At 35.4% G+C, this 17,440-nt stretch overlaps 4 protein-coding genes across 4 annotated transcripts in view; 1 reads left to right on the top strand and 3 right to left on the bottom strand.

The window, feature by feature from the left end:
- The window catches only part of LOC108577029 (calcitonin gene-related peptide type 1 receptor-like), a 213,834-nt gene extending 207,314 nt beyond the window's left edge, over nucleotides 1-6,520 (bottom strand). The window contains exon 1 of the mRNA XM_017940112.1: nucleotides 6,455-6,520. The gene's annotated coding sequence lies outside the window, so the exon portion shown is untranslated. The remainder of the gene's footprint in view (nucleotides 1-6,454) is intronic.
- Nucleotides 6,521-14,411: 7,891 nt separating this feature from the next.
- Nucleotides 14,412-15,908, bottom strand: LOC108576988. The gene has a single exon (XM_017940063.1). The coding sequence runs from the start codon at nucleotides 15,765-15,767 to the stop codon at nucleotides 14,499-14,501; it is 1,269 nt and encodes a 422-aa protein (XP_017795552.1). The 5' UTR covers nucleotides 15,768-15,908; the 3' UTR covers nucleotides 14,412-14,498.
- Nucleotides 15,909-15,939: 31 nt separating this feature from the next.
- Nucleotides 15,940-17,440, bottom strand: part of LOC108576989 (RISC-loading complex subunit tarbp2-like) — a 24,279-nt gene continuing 22,778 nt past the window's right edge. Inside the window, exon 7 of the mRNA XM_017940064.1 lies at nucleotides 15,940-16,093. Within this exon, the coding sequence (XP_017795553.1) occupies nucleotides 15,957-16,093 (137 nt within the window). The 3' untranslated portion in view covers nucleotides 15,940-15,956. The remainder of the gene's footprint in view (nucleotides 16,094-17,440) is intronic.
- LOC108576990 (5-formyltetrahydrofolate cyclo-ligase) lies at nucleotides 16,530-17,433 on the top strand (the record flags this gene model as incomplete). Its single annotated transcript, XM_017940065.1, has 4 exons — nucleotides 16,530-16,656; nucleotides 16,777-17,032; nucleotides 17,164-17,211; nucleotides 17,288-17,433. Coding segments are annotated over exons 1-4 (561 nt in total), but the record flags the coding sequence as incomplete, so codon positions are not given.

Genomic DNA, 17,440 nt, shown 5'->3' on the forward strand with positions numbered 1-17,440 from the left:
AGCTGAGGTATAATGATAAGAAGGCACATGCAACGAACTTCCGATTTACGAACGATACAGAATTAACTCTTGTCTATGATCTGAATAACCCATTTTAAATTCACTGAACCCTGTCGAGGAAGGAGCGTAAAGACATAACCTGTGTTTCACACCTGAGAATTCAAAACGAGCATAAACACTGCTATTTTCATTTTTAATCAACTTTCGCATCAATCTGATGTATCTAATTCTCTCCTAAATCACCGTGTGCAATCTCGAATCAAAGGAAAGTACTTCTCTTTCATAATTTTCTATTTAAAACAGAAACTACCGCTTTCATCTGGAGAATTATAACATTAGATCTATGGAAAAGTTCCCGTCATATTTTTCTCGAGAACGTGTATTTATGTTTCATTGTACTTGTAATTAGTTGTCGTGAAAATACTAATAATATAATATTAATGCTGTATTCAATATAAATACCAACTGTGAAAATTTAAATAAGAGAAGAAAGATACGGTGCCTTTTAGTCCTATCGAAATCTATTATCAATCTAACTCGTAGCCACTCGATTATTGAAGAAAAACTACCATTTTGTAAATAAAGAAGATCGAAATGGGACAAAGTTCCCGTTTCACCTATGCAAACAATATTACCTTCGACACACTCCAGACCTGTCCTTCAAGCACTTTCAAGAATATTCCGATGCTTTTACGCATAAATGCTGGAGGCGCGCCGTCACATGAGCGGTGTATCGATTATAGAATCGAGCATAAAGTTATTCGTTCGATCTATGAACGACATTCATGAAGTACAGTGTTGTTATTGCTTGCAAGATATTTACAAAACTTCTATACTCGTTGCAACTCTGTCAGATTGCATTACGGGATAGTTTTTAACTCTTTCAGCTCTGTGAACGTATATACACTTCCCATATTCGTCATTAATACGGACTTTGGATATAAAATTTCGCAGAAGCTTTATCAACGTGTTTGGTAACAAAAAATTCGACAAAAAATATGACACGTCGATTAAAGAAAATTTATCGTCGTTCACCCTCCGTAGGTAAACATATTTTCTGACACTCCGTAGATTTAATTTGTTTACTGTTCCAGGCTTTAAAGAAATCCGAAAAAATTCTGGAATACTTATCGAGGTCTTTGCTACATTACGCAATAGTTCGTTAAGTCAAATGTTTCAAACTTTTTTCGATAAAAATAAAAATTCCTTTCGAAGAAATACAAGAGTGAAATTTGGCTTGAGTCATCAATGACCCGAGTTACCAACGGAGGGTTAGTTATGCTTTATTCGAACATAGGGAAAGCAGGAGCGAATGATTTGAGTAAAGTTACATAAATTCGCTTCGTACGAAATATTCATTTAATTATGCAAATTGTAGGTGAAGAAAGAAAGTTCGGTGAACTGTGATACTCGTGCTAAAAAAAAAAAAAAGAAAATGGAACGAAATAGGATTAAAAGTATAGTTCACTCGAAAGATACCCTTCCTTCGAATAATAATTCCTGTCTTTCATATTCGAACGAAGTAATTCATTAGACTGAAGAAAGTCTGACGAAGCAGAAAAGAACGAATTGCGCAAAGTTATAGAAAATATCAATTCAATTATGCAAATTGTAAAAAAAATGGCACATAATTGTCCTCTCTCCGCGAGAGAATAAGAGAAACTAAAAGATGCCTCGGATGAAGGAGAATCCTCTGAGAGTTTGAATATTTAATCGCGAAGATACCTTGAATTTTATATGTACCGTGGGACACGTATACGAGATACAAAAGAAGAAACGTCGAGCCGAGAAACTTTCCTCGTTACTTTTTCTCCCGTTGCTCGTTTCAATATTCGCAAAAGTGTCCGATGGTATACCGTATTTCATGCAACGATAACGTTATCATTCCCACGACCATCGGGACCAGCTTTTCGACGAGCCAAAATATCCACTATTTCGAGCGCGCGCACACTCGGAAATAGATTTTTCGAAAATTTCAATATCTCATGCCTACGAAACGAAGCATTTAAAATCGAAAGCTAGTCGACGAGACCTTTTTTTTTCGTCATTTTGGTCCGGACATTTTTCGTTCTCTGCATATTATTTACGGCTGTACAAAGTTACCTCTGCGTTTCGAACGCTGCTGGCCTAAGTATAATAGATCAAAAATCTTTCTCTACATCAGAGTTTAGAATACCTAAGAATCGCACTAGGAGAATAAACAGCAAGGAAACTTCTAATGCTTTTTACTAAACATTCAATGGTGATTATAAAAAGTGAATGCACGGAATTTCGCTTTGAACTTCGTCAAACTATAGCGGAGCACAAAAGTCTCCAACCAGAGGAAGTTTTTTAAATTTCTTTTCGTCTCTTCTATCATTTTCCTTCGTGCAATTTATCCTTATACTAACGTCGAATAGTTTAAAAAAGTTTTTAAATTCAATTAACCCTTTGATGCTCGGCATAAGAAAGAATGCTAAAGATTAATACGTAATAACACGTGATAAATTTGATTTCAAAAAATGTATTATTCTACTACAAATGTGTCAAAAACGAACGGTAGTTTACTGTGTTTTCAGGAAAACTAGCCTGAAATAATAGTTTCACAGTAAAATCGCTGATATGCAAAGGGTTAGGTTAGGGTTATGTTTTGCATTTACGAAGATATAAATATCTTCAAGCGAAGAATATACGAAGTGTACCATCTTTATGATCACCAACGATCCTCTATGTTCCACTTATTTCCAGAGGTTTATGCGGCTATTCGTGGCCAATATGGTCTAAACAAGCAAGATCACTGAGAGCAGCGTTCGAGGTTCCGATCATTCCGTGGAAGCACATGGCTGATTCTTGGACAAATTTATCGAGTTAAGGTATCACCGTAGTTAGCCTTACCAGTACATCGTGAAACATTATGAAAATACGACCCGTAGACCCTCTACAGTCGCACCAAAATTAACAATTATAAATAAAAAGGCCATTTTTCAAATTATCGTTTGTAGAGCTCCGTTAACCCTTTCGTTCCGAAAAGCGTACATATACGTTCACAAAAAGTGCAAAAAAAGAAATATTTTAATATTCAATATTACGAAAACAGAATAATAATTACTATTATTATTTTCAGAAAATAATTCTAATTTCTGTAATAAAATTCGTGACAAAATTTATAAAACGCTATCGACGTGACTGGTTTCGTCCACAACGAGCACATTTTGTCACAAGTGCTCCGGAGCGAAAGGATTAAATATCCAAAATGCTATCCGAAACTACGCAAAATGATTTCTAACGAAGAAACAAAATTAGACACTGGTCGATTCTTAATTTTAATAACCTAAAAATTTCTAATCACCAAAAAACTTCCGAGTCTACTTTTTCGAATACTACGTCTTCGCCAACGTCGAAAATTGTTTCTGCGCATCCTAAGAAATTTCCCCCGCTGTCTAAAGGGAAGATTGAATATTTTATAAGGTTAATGCAGCCAGAAAGCGAATAAACAGTTTCGCAAAAAAAAAAAATGCCGTGCTACTTGCATCGGTATTCTCGCAATTGAATAATACATATTTTATCCAGCTCGCAAGGATCATTTCTTTGTCTTCATTTCTTGCAACGAATTGATAAAGAAACCATGTAACATTGTTCCCATCGCATTATTTATTTACCGATCTTCTCGTTGTGAAATTTCGTACGATTACAAGAATTAACATACCAAATGGGACAATAGAACATTTTACGTAACCCTTTCGTGACCGAATTCTTTAAAGAATTTCTTACTTATCGACCGATCGTTGCGTCTGTAATGGACGCTAAATTCAGATCAATTCTTGTTCGAGCACTCAGGTGAGACATATGCGTCCCACTGGTTACGAAACGGTTAAAATGAAATTACTCGTAGAGACTTGAAATACTGCGATTCTAGTGTTTCATCGTATAAAAAAGAATTTTATATGTAGGGTTAGAATCCAAAACCATTGCACCCAAATTTGGGCAATTCTGAATTTTTTAGATGCAACGATTTTGAATATGAAAAATGATAGGAAAGGGAAATATCTGTTCACCAAGAGATACATATTTATCAGTCGACTTAAAACCCGTTTTTAAATCACGTCGCGAACAATCGTTTTGATAGCAAACGTAAAATGGCCGAAGGGTTTACCGCGAGTCGAAAGTGGATCGAAATGAATCGGAAGTTAATATGAATTGTTTGGGAACATTACACGGCGAAATTGCGCCGCGACGGGAGTCACGAGAGTACGCAAAATAATCAAACCGAAGCTTCAGGAATAATTGCCGCTGGATTGTTCGGAGGTGCACAGTTCACGTGGCAATTCCAGCAGAAATTCAATTTGAATAATGAAACAAGGTACTCACCGAAGACAGGGTGGCCAACTGGTACGCCAAAACCATCCGCCAATGTTACCGACTGATAATCACTCGCTTACGTTTTAATCGCGGCACAATTAATCGAACGAATTCAATTAGCCTCTCCGACCATAGCCTCGTTCGTTTCACACCGATCGAAACGTCGTAAGTTGTTCGATAGACGGGACGAATGTTACTTTTCGTTTAAAGAGTATCGGCATGTTTTTTCGTTACGGTAATTTTACGATTAAACTTCCAACGAATTATCCTTCTTCGTTTCCTTCTTAGAATAAACGAAGCTGACTAGCGACAACGAGTGAAAGGTTATTTCGAAGAGTAAGAAATTTAATAAAGATTTGTGTATTGAGGATAAAATTTTATTTACAGAAGATATATAGATAAGAGGTTATTTTATTGAAAGTATTAATATTTGATTAATACTTTAATCAAACCTAAACCCTCTGTAATCTGATTTTTCTTCGTTCGTGAGAAGAAAAATTACAGTCTAGTACTATTTTATATTTTCATGGGAGAAGAAAAACTGAATATGAAAAATATAATAATTGTAAATTAGTAAATTGTAATTAGTATAAAAACAATTACGACTGATTACAATTTTATATTTCGATGGGAGAAGCGAAAATAAATATGAAAAATGATAGATATAAAAAAATTAGAAATAAGCAAATAAAATGAGACTATATAATATAGATAAATGGTTACGTAACTTCTAAGTCACGTGACGTCATAGAAGGTTAATATTAGTTCACTTTTTTCTTTTTTTTTTTAATGGAAATTTATTGCCAAAAGAATGCTCGTCGAGCACGAGTCCTCCGGTCACTTTGAAATTATATCCCACGGAAGTGGAGAATCTTGTTGCCCGCCAGAGAGTACTTTAAGTTTTAAGCCGTGATTCTTTCTACTCTTAAAAATAAGAATAAGGGAGCGAATCTATAATTGTGTACATTACGATCGCTTTACTTGATGTTTTTTTCCTCGTCTGTTCTCTTTTTCTTAAAAGGAATTGCTAAATGGAATCTGTGTTTTATTTCATTATTAGTCGGAAAGATGTACTGATGAAAAATTTTGAAATATGCACTTTCGGACTAAATAGTAAGCAAATCGTACGAAATTTAATTGAACACCGTCTTTATTGAAAGATTCACCAAACAAGATTTCATTTTTCCAAACAAAATGAGAACGCAAAACAACAAAAAATTTCGAAATGATTGTTAAAACTTTGCTAATTAAGACAAGGTAAAAAGGGAAACAAAAATTAATGATGATATAAAAATGTCATATTTAATCATATATGCGTATTTTAGAAAGAAAAAGAAAACAAATTTTTGTTGCAAAATATCTATTTATAGTATATTTAGTAATTCATACTAATTCGAAAAATTTCTTATTATATCTGATGATACACTACACGAGATTAATTCATTCTCCGTATGAAAATAATTTCATTAAAAAAAAAATCTCTGTATAACTATCGCAGAAATTCTAACGAATTAATTGGGTTCATGAGAAATTCATTTTCAGTGACATCCTCCAGTCAACTGTTGCTTCTTCAATACACAAATGCACTATCTTATTGATCTGCATTTAATCTTCCTATCTAATGAATGTCAAGAAATTCATTCAATTCTATATTATTAATTATTTTCAATCGTTCAATTTTCTTTACATTTCAGTCTAAAACAGTTGTATTTTAGTGTAATACATACATATAAAGACACAAAAGGTGATACATATGTATTCATCCTACTCGACATTCAAGTTTACGTGACGTAGCAAATTTTTTTTGCAAAAAATTGTGAAGGAAATTCCTGAAATCGGATATACTGTTTACATCATGCACGCCTCAACGCACCGTTAAACCGAAGCCTCGAGCTGTGCATATTTCAAAGAAGCTACTGTGGTAAAAAAAGTCAACAATAACACAGTTGGCTAGAGATCCCTATTTCTGTTTATCTATTGTTATGCTTTCTAAGAACTTTTGATTCCGAGAATTATTAACCTTAACACCTGTGTTGCTCGAAAATACAATGTGTTATAACGACCCTGATAATAATATGAAAGTCAAAATAAAATGTTTGTTGAAAAATATTCATACCTCAATGGCGTCCAAATCGAAGTTCGATATTTACCAATTAATGCCAACATTCAATTATTCCATGCCAACACTCTTCTTGTAAATAACTTAACACGACACACCGTAATGTAACTTCGTACAAATTTACTTAACGAGCATTGTTATATTTGAGACGAAACTTTGAAGATCATCGAATCGATTGTTTTTATTCGCGAACAGTTTGACGTCGGTACCGAGTAAATTCAAAGCTCAAAATTAATTCGACGAATCATTGTTCAATCACACGAAGTTAATATCGTTGTTTCATATTCGAATCAAGCCGAGAGCACATGCACACACACTAAAATTTCTAAAGAGGAACTGTTTCCAAAACGAGAACTTCAAAAACTGCGAATCACGCGGCCGCGTAGCGGCAACTGAACACTTCCAGTGATAGAAACGTGACTCGAAGTGCGCGCGCAACTACTACCGGCAAGGCGGCGCTAACGTCGCTTCGACCCTTAACGCGCATACTCTGTGAGTCAATTGCGTTTAAATTGCCGCCAAAAATATTCGTGTAAACATGTGATTTGTAGTACTTTAAAAAATCTTCCGTAAAGAAATACAATTCTTTACCAACAAACCACAACTAAATAATTCATACATTTGGTTATACTTCACAGAAAAATCAATATAGTTGCAACATATAAAATTAATCAGTCTTTTGATCACTGAAACAATATTAATCGAAAATTTAAAAAACTCCGTTCGATGAAACAGAAATGCACGAATAATAACGTGAGACGATGTGATTACGCATTATTTAGATTTACAAAATATACAGTTTGCATTTACGTTTTACAACAAATCGTGCGTTTAAAATTACCTACTGCGTAATCGTCTTTAAACTGCAGTTACAAAGAAGTATCATACCATCGGGTTCCAACAACCTCTTTAAGCGGTGACCGTCCATATAAGTGCACGAACTCGAGGGTGGCAATTTAACTACATAAATTTATTGTCGAGTCATTTTCGTTACCGTCAAATCTAGCCTGGTTGTCGTTACGGGAACACGTGAGGCGTGCTGTTAATAGTCACGTGAACAGCAGCAATCTTTTTCTACGGTCGTATAATGAATCGATATAAGCCTCTGCATATAAGAGGAGATGTAATTAGATTTTAGCCGAAGCGGGAACGTGGTTTCAGCGCGTGTTCTTTATGGGATGCACGGTTCGATTGTTCGCGCGCCTCTATTGTTACATACACGCGGCTCGGATTGAATTTATATAGTACTAAAATTGGATCGTTTTGTGGATATACGGACGCGATAAGAATAATCACCGCGGAACTGAATGCATCCCTGCAAATTCACCGGTTACCAATTTACTATGGATATTGGATATACGAAATTTAACACGGTGTAAGAAATTTGTATCGAGAAACTTTATTCTCGTTATCGTGTTGCAAAAATTTTGAATAAAATCACGAAACTGTCGAATTCTCTGTTACTTTTGATTACATGGAAATGAAAGAAGGAAGTAGAGGTACAGAGCGCGGAAGAACTTTCATAAGCATCGTTAGTTTATTAACAATGTAACACGCACAATCATACATAAAACAACCTTGATTATAGATATTGTATGCCCCTGATTTACAGAAACGGGCCTCGCTATACTGTTTCTTTTTTCTAAGTCGTTATCTGTATGCCATGTCCGTGTCGTGTGCCAGTACATCGTGTCGATTATACGAAACCGACAATATTACTTTACAAAACACAAGATAGTTTAACTTACGAAAAAAAAACAAAACAAAAAAAAAATAAAACAAGAAGAGGGAGAGATAAAGGATCGGAAGGAAGGCGGCGGAAGGTGTCAGAAAGGTTCTCGCAAAATAGACAAAGAAAACAGAAAAAAAATTACTAACGTGTCCCCCTCCACATATAAAAATTACAAATTACACCCAGACAGTGCTGGACCTTTAATATTATACATCTTATAAAAGTGTTTTCTTTCTCTTTTTTTTTCATTTCTTTTTTTTTTTTCTCTTTTATACGGCAAGGAACAAATGAATATCTACATTTCCTCTGTATCGTCGGAATTTACTTGGTGTTCTTTAGTTTACCCGGTAGACGATTCTGTCCTAAGAACTCGAAGATCGTTTAGAGAAGGGAAAGGAAATTGACAAATCTCGTCTACGCAACGGCATTAGAGATTTTAATGGTTTCTTCTTTTCTCCTTTTTTCTTCCTTATCGCAGATAAACATTACTTTTTTTTCTTCTAAGTATCTCCTGTCTCTTTCTCTCTCGCTCTTGCTCATCTAAAAAATCGATCGTACTAGAAAGATTAAGGGAAACGGTGATTCGAGTTTTGTTCTTCTTTTATACAATTGTATTTCGACCTCGTGAATGACAAGGTGTGTGTATGTGTGATGTGTATGTATGTATATGTATGGGAGGGAGGGGGGTAGAAATCCGCGGCACATGAATATATAGATGCATCGAAAACTGCATTTCGATCACAGATCTTTTTTCTTTTTTTCCACTCTTTTTTTTTGGAGAAACGTGCCTTCTCCTATCTACAGAAATTTGTTTGTTTCGTTTTCATATTACTTCTTCCTCTCACTGTTGCATGCTAAAACGCTTACAAAACACGGTAGCGCTCCAACAATAAAATCATAGGTGAATATATTATCGTGATGTAATCATTCCGTGTTTCTGCCTTAACTTCAATTTATTTTTACTTAATACACGAGACTGGACGATCCCGTTGAAAAAATCCTATATTCCTTCTTTCTCCTTTTTTTTTTCTTCTTCTTCTTCTCTCATTTTGTTTAATTTACCCGTCGACTTTACAAGTCGTTGGAGATCGGTTCTCTTCTTTTTGCACGGCTAAGAAGACCGCTTCCGTGGTGAATGATACGAACGAGAAAAGAGAAACGAACTTACGTACACTTTACGTACTACACATGTATATATTAATGATATTGTGATCAATGAGGGAGAAGGAATTATTAAAACTGGCTACTATTATTTTGATGGATCGAATCGAAAGCTTCTCGTCACCTTTTCTCGTTCCTAGGTTGGTCCACGAAGAAGTGTTTCCCCGTAGTCGAAGAAGATGGGAAGTCTATTTTTCTCTCTCTATTATAATATTTTTTTTTCTCATTATGCATCACAATATTTCATTCATTATATGCTTTAGGTTCGCCGTCTGATACCGAATCGCTGGATAATTAAGCTTTTTCTCTCGCTCGAAATTATCGTCCCCTCCCCATAAACGAGAGAATATCAACGGTGTTAGGGTACGATAAATCGACAGGTTTTTTTTTTCATTTTACAGTTTTTATTTTTTTTTTTTCTTCTTCTTTTGCAGCGGTTAATCGAATCGATTAGTTTCCAGAGCGAAATCAATCGTGTCGATTAACGATTCCGATCGATGGGTCGACTCGATCTTATAACGACCTCGGAGATCCTTCCGATTATTCGCGATTTACGAAAAGCTAAAGCGAAATCGAGAAAGATCGACGAGGTGTTCCGATTACGATCAACGGTTCAGAAATACTTCGTTTTTTTTTTAAGGGTGCATAAACGATTGTAAAATTCGAGGGATCTTACTGCGTCCCTTTTAATCCTTGGTAATCCCAAGTGTTATGTAATTCTACATATAAAATCATTCCCATCAAGGGGGAAAAAAAACAAACGACAAATTACGATCTTGCAAAGTCTGTAACAAACAATAATAAAAATAAAATAAAAAAGTAATAGCAAACTCAAAAAAAAAAAAAAACTTGTAAAATACTAAAATAATATGATCCACTCCGAAATAGGGCCAACACCTGGAAGATCGTATCATCGTCAATTTTTTCTAATAAACAAAAAACATAAAATTTCTCGTTTACAATAAGATCGATTCGCCGGACAGATATTCAGCAGACCATCCCCTTCTAATTTTACATCATGCGTTGATATGTTCCCTTAGAAACTGGAGAGGTTCAACAATTTTCATTATTTTCTTTTTTTTCTTCGTCGCGTTTAAAGTGACGAGACGCCGTCTGGTATCGTATCCGTTTTCCCCATCTGAATTCAGAATTCGCGACGCACTGGATCTCGATTGGCACAAAAAACTGTTCACAGATGGAGGATACACGTGAAACTAGTCGGATTCTCACCACGCAAAGCAGCGCTCTAGTTACACACACAAAAAAAAAAGAAGAAAATGTGAAACGAAATTGAACATCGAAACAAAAGGTACAATAACAAGTTTTTCTAATTCCACGAACTCTATAAGAAAAATAAATATAATTACACGAGAAATTAGCATCGCCTGTAATGTAGCATATTAATCGTTTCGCATCTTCATCTTATTTAACAATTATTATTCGCTCGTAACGAATTTTTTTAGTTGAACAACGAAACAATTCTCGCGAATTGTTCTTACTGTTCTCTCTATCTCTCTACAACACTCTCTCGCTTCTCTCGCTCTCTCGCTCTCTCTCTCTCTCTCTCTCTTTCTCTCACTCTCTTTCTCTCCCTCTCTCACTCTCTTTCTCTCAATCTCTTTCATTTTTGTATCCTTAAAGAAATAACTGGGTTGCGGTTATCAACCTAGCAATGTACTTCCGTTTACACGCATACACATTCTATACTTTGCATGTAAGTAATGCCTATTTTCCAAAAGTATGTATGAAATATGCTCCGACCAGAAAATCATGTCACGACTCTTAAGACATCACCTCGGGGTAGTTTCATTAATTTTCCTTGTATCTTCTCGGGGTTACTCGTGTCGAGGCACATTGTCGTTTCATTCACTCACTCTCTCGCTCTCTCGCTCGCTCTATCGTGTTCTCTTTCCCACTCAATTCTTTCACTTTCTCTCCCATTGACTTACACGCGTTTCCGCAATACCTTGACCTACGATGCGATTTACCCTTACAGAAAATCAACTTTTTGTACTATCGATATACGTCGGATGCGAGGCAAGGTATCGTGGTGACGCGCGACACCATCGGCTTTTGTTTTATTGCATCGCTGTCAAGTCGACGATTATTAATGCAGTTATGCATACACGATTTCATACGTGAAATTTTTCACACGGCGAAATTTCACTCTTTTATTTGCATTTTACGTTCACTTTTCGACTCTCACTGGCATACTCCGTATTCAGAGAACTAATCGTAATAATAATAATATTAGTACATATTGGGAGAACACATTATAACCTTCCCGATGTAGAAACGGGAAAGGAAAACAGTATGACGAATGAATTCTCTACTCGATTGTATACAGATGTCCGATATTTTGCCGAGAAATAAATAATACACGATTGTCGATCAATGTCTAATGAATCTATCGATGATCAAATGAGATTCATTTGTTACAAGAGAACCAAAGTAGAAAAAAAAAGAAATCATCGCTGGACGAAATTGCGTATAGACACATACGGATTCCAATCACGCGGGAGAAAAATTCGTAGTGTTCGTTGATCGATGTTACGACGAACGCGATATAACAATTCGGTGTAAATCGATCCTCCATCGGTACCGTAATTCCTTTCTCGCTCTTTCTAACTAACTATCTATCTATCTATCTTTCTTTCTTTCGGTCTCGATCATTTCGAAAGTAATACATTTCTCCGTGATCTGTATTATCCACAAACTGGATAACTAGTCCACGGTTGCAAAGTGCACAGCTATGAAAGCAGGTCCACTTTTCTTCTTTTAAATTCATTTTAATCTTTCTTTCCTCTTATACAGGGTGGGGCAATAACTATATCCACCTTGAATATTTCCGTTACTTGTAATAATATGAAAAAATGTTATATATAAAACTTGCACGGTATAGAGGGGGGCATATTGTGATATAAACATTTTTTGCGTGGGTGGATGTATAGAGGAGATTTCAAGATCATCTCTATTTTTTTAAACAAAATGCTATGTTTCTTTTATCGCGATGTGATAGCCGGTTGTTGAGACGACTTCGGCAAGCTAGCACTGAAGGTCGTACAATGTCAAATGTGGTAGTAAAATAAACTTTCTTACTAGAATAAGTTCAAAGACGATGAGACATGCACGTGATGCAAAGATACGAAGATTACAGCTTTGCATTGACGCAAACGGTCACCACTTCGAACATCTTCTGTAATGTAAGAAAGTTTATTTTACTACCACATTTGACCTTGCACGACCTTCAATGCTAGCTTGCTGAAGTCGTCTTAACGCCGGCTATAGCATTCTATTTAAAAAAATAGAGATGACCTTGAAATCTCCTCTATACCTCCACCCACGCAAAAAATGTTTATATCACAATATGCCCCCATCTATACCGTGCAAGTTTTATATATAACATTGTTTCATATTATTACAAATAACGGCAATACTCAAGGTGGACATCGTTGTTGCCCCACCCTGTATATACATGTATATATATACGCATATATATATATATATATATTTCATTCCATTTACACTTTCCTTTTGCTTTTCTTTTTGGTTCATAATCATATCTCCCCTTGACGCTATTACACGTCCATGCGCGATGTTATTCTTTTCCATTTAGTATAAATGTCTCATCCGGTGACGTCGACGCACGTAGACAATTCAAATGTTCGATACACACGAGTATATAGTTTTCGTTTAATACGTGATGCGTACTTAATGAGGATTTCCCTTAACGATTAATCTTACGCGTATTTAATATATGATGCTTATGAGTTTATGAGCTACCATACTGAAGGAAAAATATACACCACTGAAAGATTATATCGTTACTTTATCGCGATCGCCCTCATTATACTCGGATCGCCGAAAGCTACGTTTGCACTGTGCATACGCTCGATGGAGATACGATGTTCAAATTAAGCGAATTATTATTCCACGAAAGAGACTGAAAATTTTGTTTTCCTCTAATAATTAGACATCTAAACGTTATACCTTTCCCTCTTTTTTTTCTCATTTTCTTTTCTTTTTTTCTTTTTTTGTTTCCCTATGGACGAATCGTTTTCGTACGTGATCGCATTGAAATGAACATCGTTACACCGCCATCCCATATATAGATAGTGAAGCACATTAAAAACATAGCAGTAAGCTAAGTAATATGCAAATATTGGAAAACCTCCACTAATTCTATGCAAAGTATAGCTTGTAGAATACCATTCATTAAAACTAGAACTTATCGTATTATAATTATAATCCAGTTGTTTCTTTCCTCTTTTGTTCTTCTCACTTTTCCTTTCTTATTTCACAAACGCTTTTTTTTTTCTATATGAATTTTCACACGCAATATGACTGTGGGTTCTGCTCCACTCCAGTCGCTAGCAAATTTGCTTTCACTGATCGGTTTCGACGAAAACAAATTTGTCCAGAACCATGTTTCACGATCGCTATATATTTATAGAAATGAGACTATTCTTATCAGCAGTCGTAATTTATGTACACAATTTAATAAACTGGATGCAATCATCTCTTTCTTCATCTTTCTTCCTTCTCTATCTCTCTCGTTCTCGAATTTCCATGATATTAGATAAATTACGTGATAAAATTATAATCGAGCTCAACTCACTATGCGCCCTGCCGTGTCACATCAAATGATGGGAACAAGTGAAAATGATTCTTTTTTTCTCATCTCTGCGTAATATGTTTCTCACTTTGTACATGAACGTATGTATAAAACCGTTTCAGGTAGAAACCGTTTCCTCAAACAGTTGTAATAACGATCACTAATCATATAACCACAAACAATTTCGCCAAAATACCAGTTATCACTTCAATACACACATCGATTACACGCATAGACTGGTTAAAATTTATTTCAAAATGGATCAGAAATTGAAATAACTTTTACCAAATCTCCCCACGTAAGGTATCGATAGTTCAACCAAGTAGATTGGCAAATTTGCATGCTATTCTCGATAATTTCGTATACGAAATACGTGTGAACGTTCTTTACTTCTATTCAGAGGTTATAATACGATTCCATATGTTCGTGATCTTATCATTCCGCTGCGTTTTACTCCTCCTCTATTCACGGTCACGAACATTTGTTTGAGAATGTATATATACAATGTATATATGCGAAAGAAAAAATCATTTTTACTTGTTAAATCTTGGTGGCCTCCTCAATCGCGGTATCAACTCTGTCCTGACCGTTCTCGCATAATTCGGAGCAGCATACTGATCCGTCACAGCGATCGGGCTCTGCAGGCTTTGTATAAACATCGGTGAATCCTGTAGTTGTCCCACACCCGCTGCCTGATATTGATATTGACTATTCGCTATATCCGCGGTTGGATAATGATTCGGTTGCACGAATTGCGGAGTATTATCGTACTGCGGATATGGAATGGAGCTTTCTGCGGAGAATTGAGGAATTACTGGGTTTACGTTCACCGGTGTAGTAGCAAAACTGCCAGGATCGTAGGTTTGATACTGATTCAGCTGTCCAATTTGCGTTGTACTGAACGGGGGTGATTGAGGAAATTGAGAAGTGTCGGGGAATAGCACACTAGCAACTGTCGGCTGTGGAAAGCTATCCGGTCTTGGATAAGGTGACATGTTCGCCGTCACGTTGCCTAGATTTTGAACATTCGGTATACCAGCGATCTGTGACGTACCATAGCTATGAAAGGTTTGTCTGCTGTGATCGAGATCCTTCATACCGCTTTGCAAAGAACTCGCCATGTTCAATTTCGTTTTTGAGTTTGGCCCGCCTATCTCGTTATGTTTGGTTCTAGCCTCTGTTACAAACGGATGGCGAACGTTCACGATACTCTGCGGCGCGCGCAGCGGTGGAAAATTGATCGGTGTCATTTTCGATGCCGAATTCTGTTGCTCCAATGCCTTTCTAGCTATGGCGAATGCAGTATTGTCGTTCCGTGACGCTGGTCGTGAATGGTGAGAAGAGGTTCCATGGTTCTCTCTGTGCAGCGCTTGAACAGACTGATTTACGTATCTCGATGATAAATTGTTCATTACTGTACTATTCCTCGGCTTGTAATCTGGGCTGTTTACAGAGGATTCTTTGTAATCAGACTGTATATGATAGTTTTTCATTTTCGAATCAATTTCACTGGAAAACTTTTTAGCGGAATAATCTTTGGACTTGGATGTGCTCTCGTGAGGAACATTACCACCGACACAAACTGCAGTAACACCACGTACACTACTGAACGTAGAACTAGATTGATTTGTGGTTACGATCGACACGTTCTTCGATATTTGTTCGCTAGATTTTAAATTCTCGTTGTTTCCACTGCTCTTTTTTATAGATGAATTCATCCTACCTCCAGAAACTGTAACGCTCGATGTTGTAGCGATTGTATTTAATGCAGCATCTTTATTCCCTATTGCAACGTTTACCATTCTGACTGATGGCTTAGATAATCTACTTTTATTCCCCACGTGATCAAGCTTCTGACCGCTTTTACCCTTGTCCGACACTTGATTGTTTGATAAAATTTTGGAGTCTGTAGTGTTATTTTGATTTTTGGACAGCAAATTATTATTGGGTTTGCAATTGATTGTGACAGCTGGCAGGAGCAAAGCGCTGGCTCACTTTTTGGTCATGATTTTGAGATATTCCAGAGCGTTTTGAGCAGCACTAGCTTGAGCATCTTTACTAGTAACACCACAACCATAGCAAACTGCCACTGGTAATGTAGACAGTTGCACAAGGCACTGGCATTTACCTGTAACAATGATGGAAATATACTCCTAATCCAATCCAAATCTATTTTCATGTAAAATTATACCTTATATCTGTAAACATTGTTCTTATCTATAAAAATGAAGTTTTTATTCTATATATTTTAAAATGATGTTAATTAATTAATCAGCTAAAATAAACGACTCAAGAAAAATCCTAAAGAATAGTGTTTTCAAACATTAAACATGATAGAAACGATTACATAAATATTGCTATAATAAATAAATAAAAAATTTTGTAAACTATCAAAGAATGCAATATAAATAGTACTTAGAAATTACTTGAAGATAATACATTAATGATATGATATATAACAGAGACAAGATGTCATAAGTTATAATAATTATGTCACAGGTCATATTACTTTTATCTTACATAAGCATGTTATACGGGGTTTTTTTCTTTTATAAGGGGTGTAGTAAATACAGAAGAATTATGTGTGGAATAAAAGCTACTAAACTTGCTTTACGTAAAAAAATGAAAACCATTGTTGCACAGCTTAGTGCTGAAGAAAAACAAAGACAATCAAGGAAGGTGTTTGAAAAAGTAAGTATATCAGAGCAATAATTAATTTATCCAACTGTTATACAGAGAAGTGAGGTTATGATACACTTTTATTTAAAAATATTATCAAGTTACCTAAAAAGTATATCTTAACATGTACAGCTATGTTCTCTACCACAATTTCAAGAAAGCAAAAGGGTTTCCATATATCTAAGTACAAAGGATGAAATTGATACAACCCAAATACTAAAACATATGTTTAAAATGAAAAAACAAGTATTTGTTCCTAGATATAAAGGAAAACAAATGGAAATGGTTAAACTAAGTTCAATGCAAGATTATGCTAAACTACCATTAACCAAATGGAACATTAAACAACCAAACTTTGATGAATTAAGGGAAAATGCATTGGAAACTGGTAAGATCTAGTATAATTAATTTATACAATCATACTCTAACTTACATTATTATTTTCATATGGGGATCTCTTTTTAAAGTTAACAAAGAATAAAAATTAATACTTTGAAAAATAATACATATTTTTTTAAGGTGGACTGGATTCAATAATTTTACCAGGTGTCGCATTTACTGCTGATGGTAAGTTAAATTTTATTTAAATAAAAAAAAGATACCTATAATTTTTAATGCTATAACCATATGTATTACCACTCAGGAAAACGTTTAGGACATGGGATGGGTTATTACGATAAATTTTTGGAATTATGTTTGAAGAAACAACAAAAACGACCACACTTAATTGCAGTGGCATTTAATGAACAATTGTGGGAAAATATTCCTACATCTGAAAATGATATATTGCTCGATC

This window comes from Habropoda laboriosa, unplaced genomic scaffold, assembly GCF_001263275.1.
Source record: "Habropoda laboriosa isolate 0110345459 unplaced genomic scaffold, ASM126327v1 scaffold440, whole genome shotgun sequence".
NCBI lineage: Eukaryota > Metazoa > Arthropoda > Insecta > Hymenoptera > Apidae > Habropoda > Habropoda laboriosa.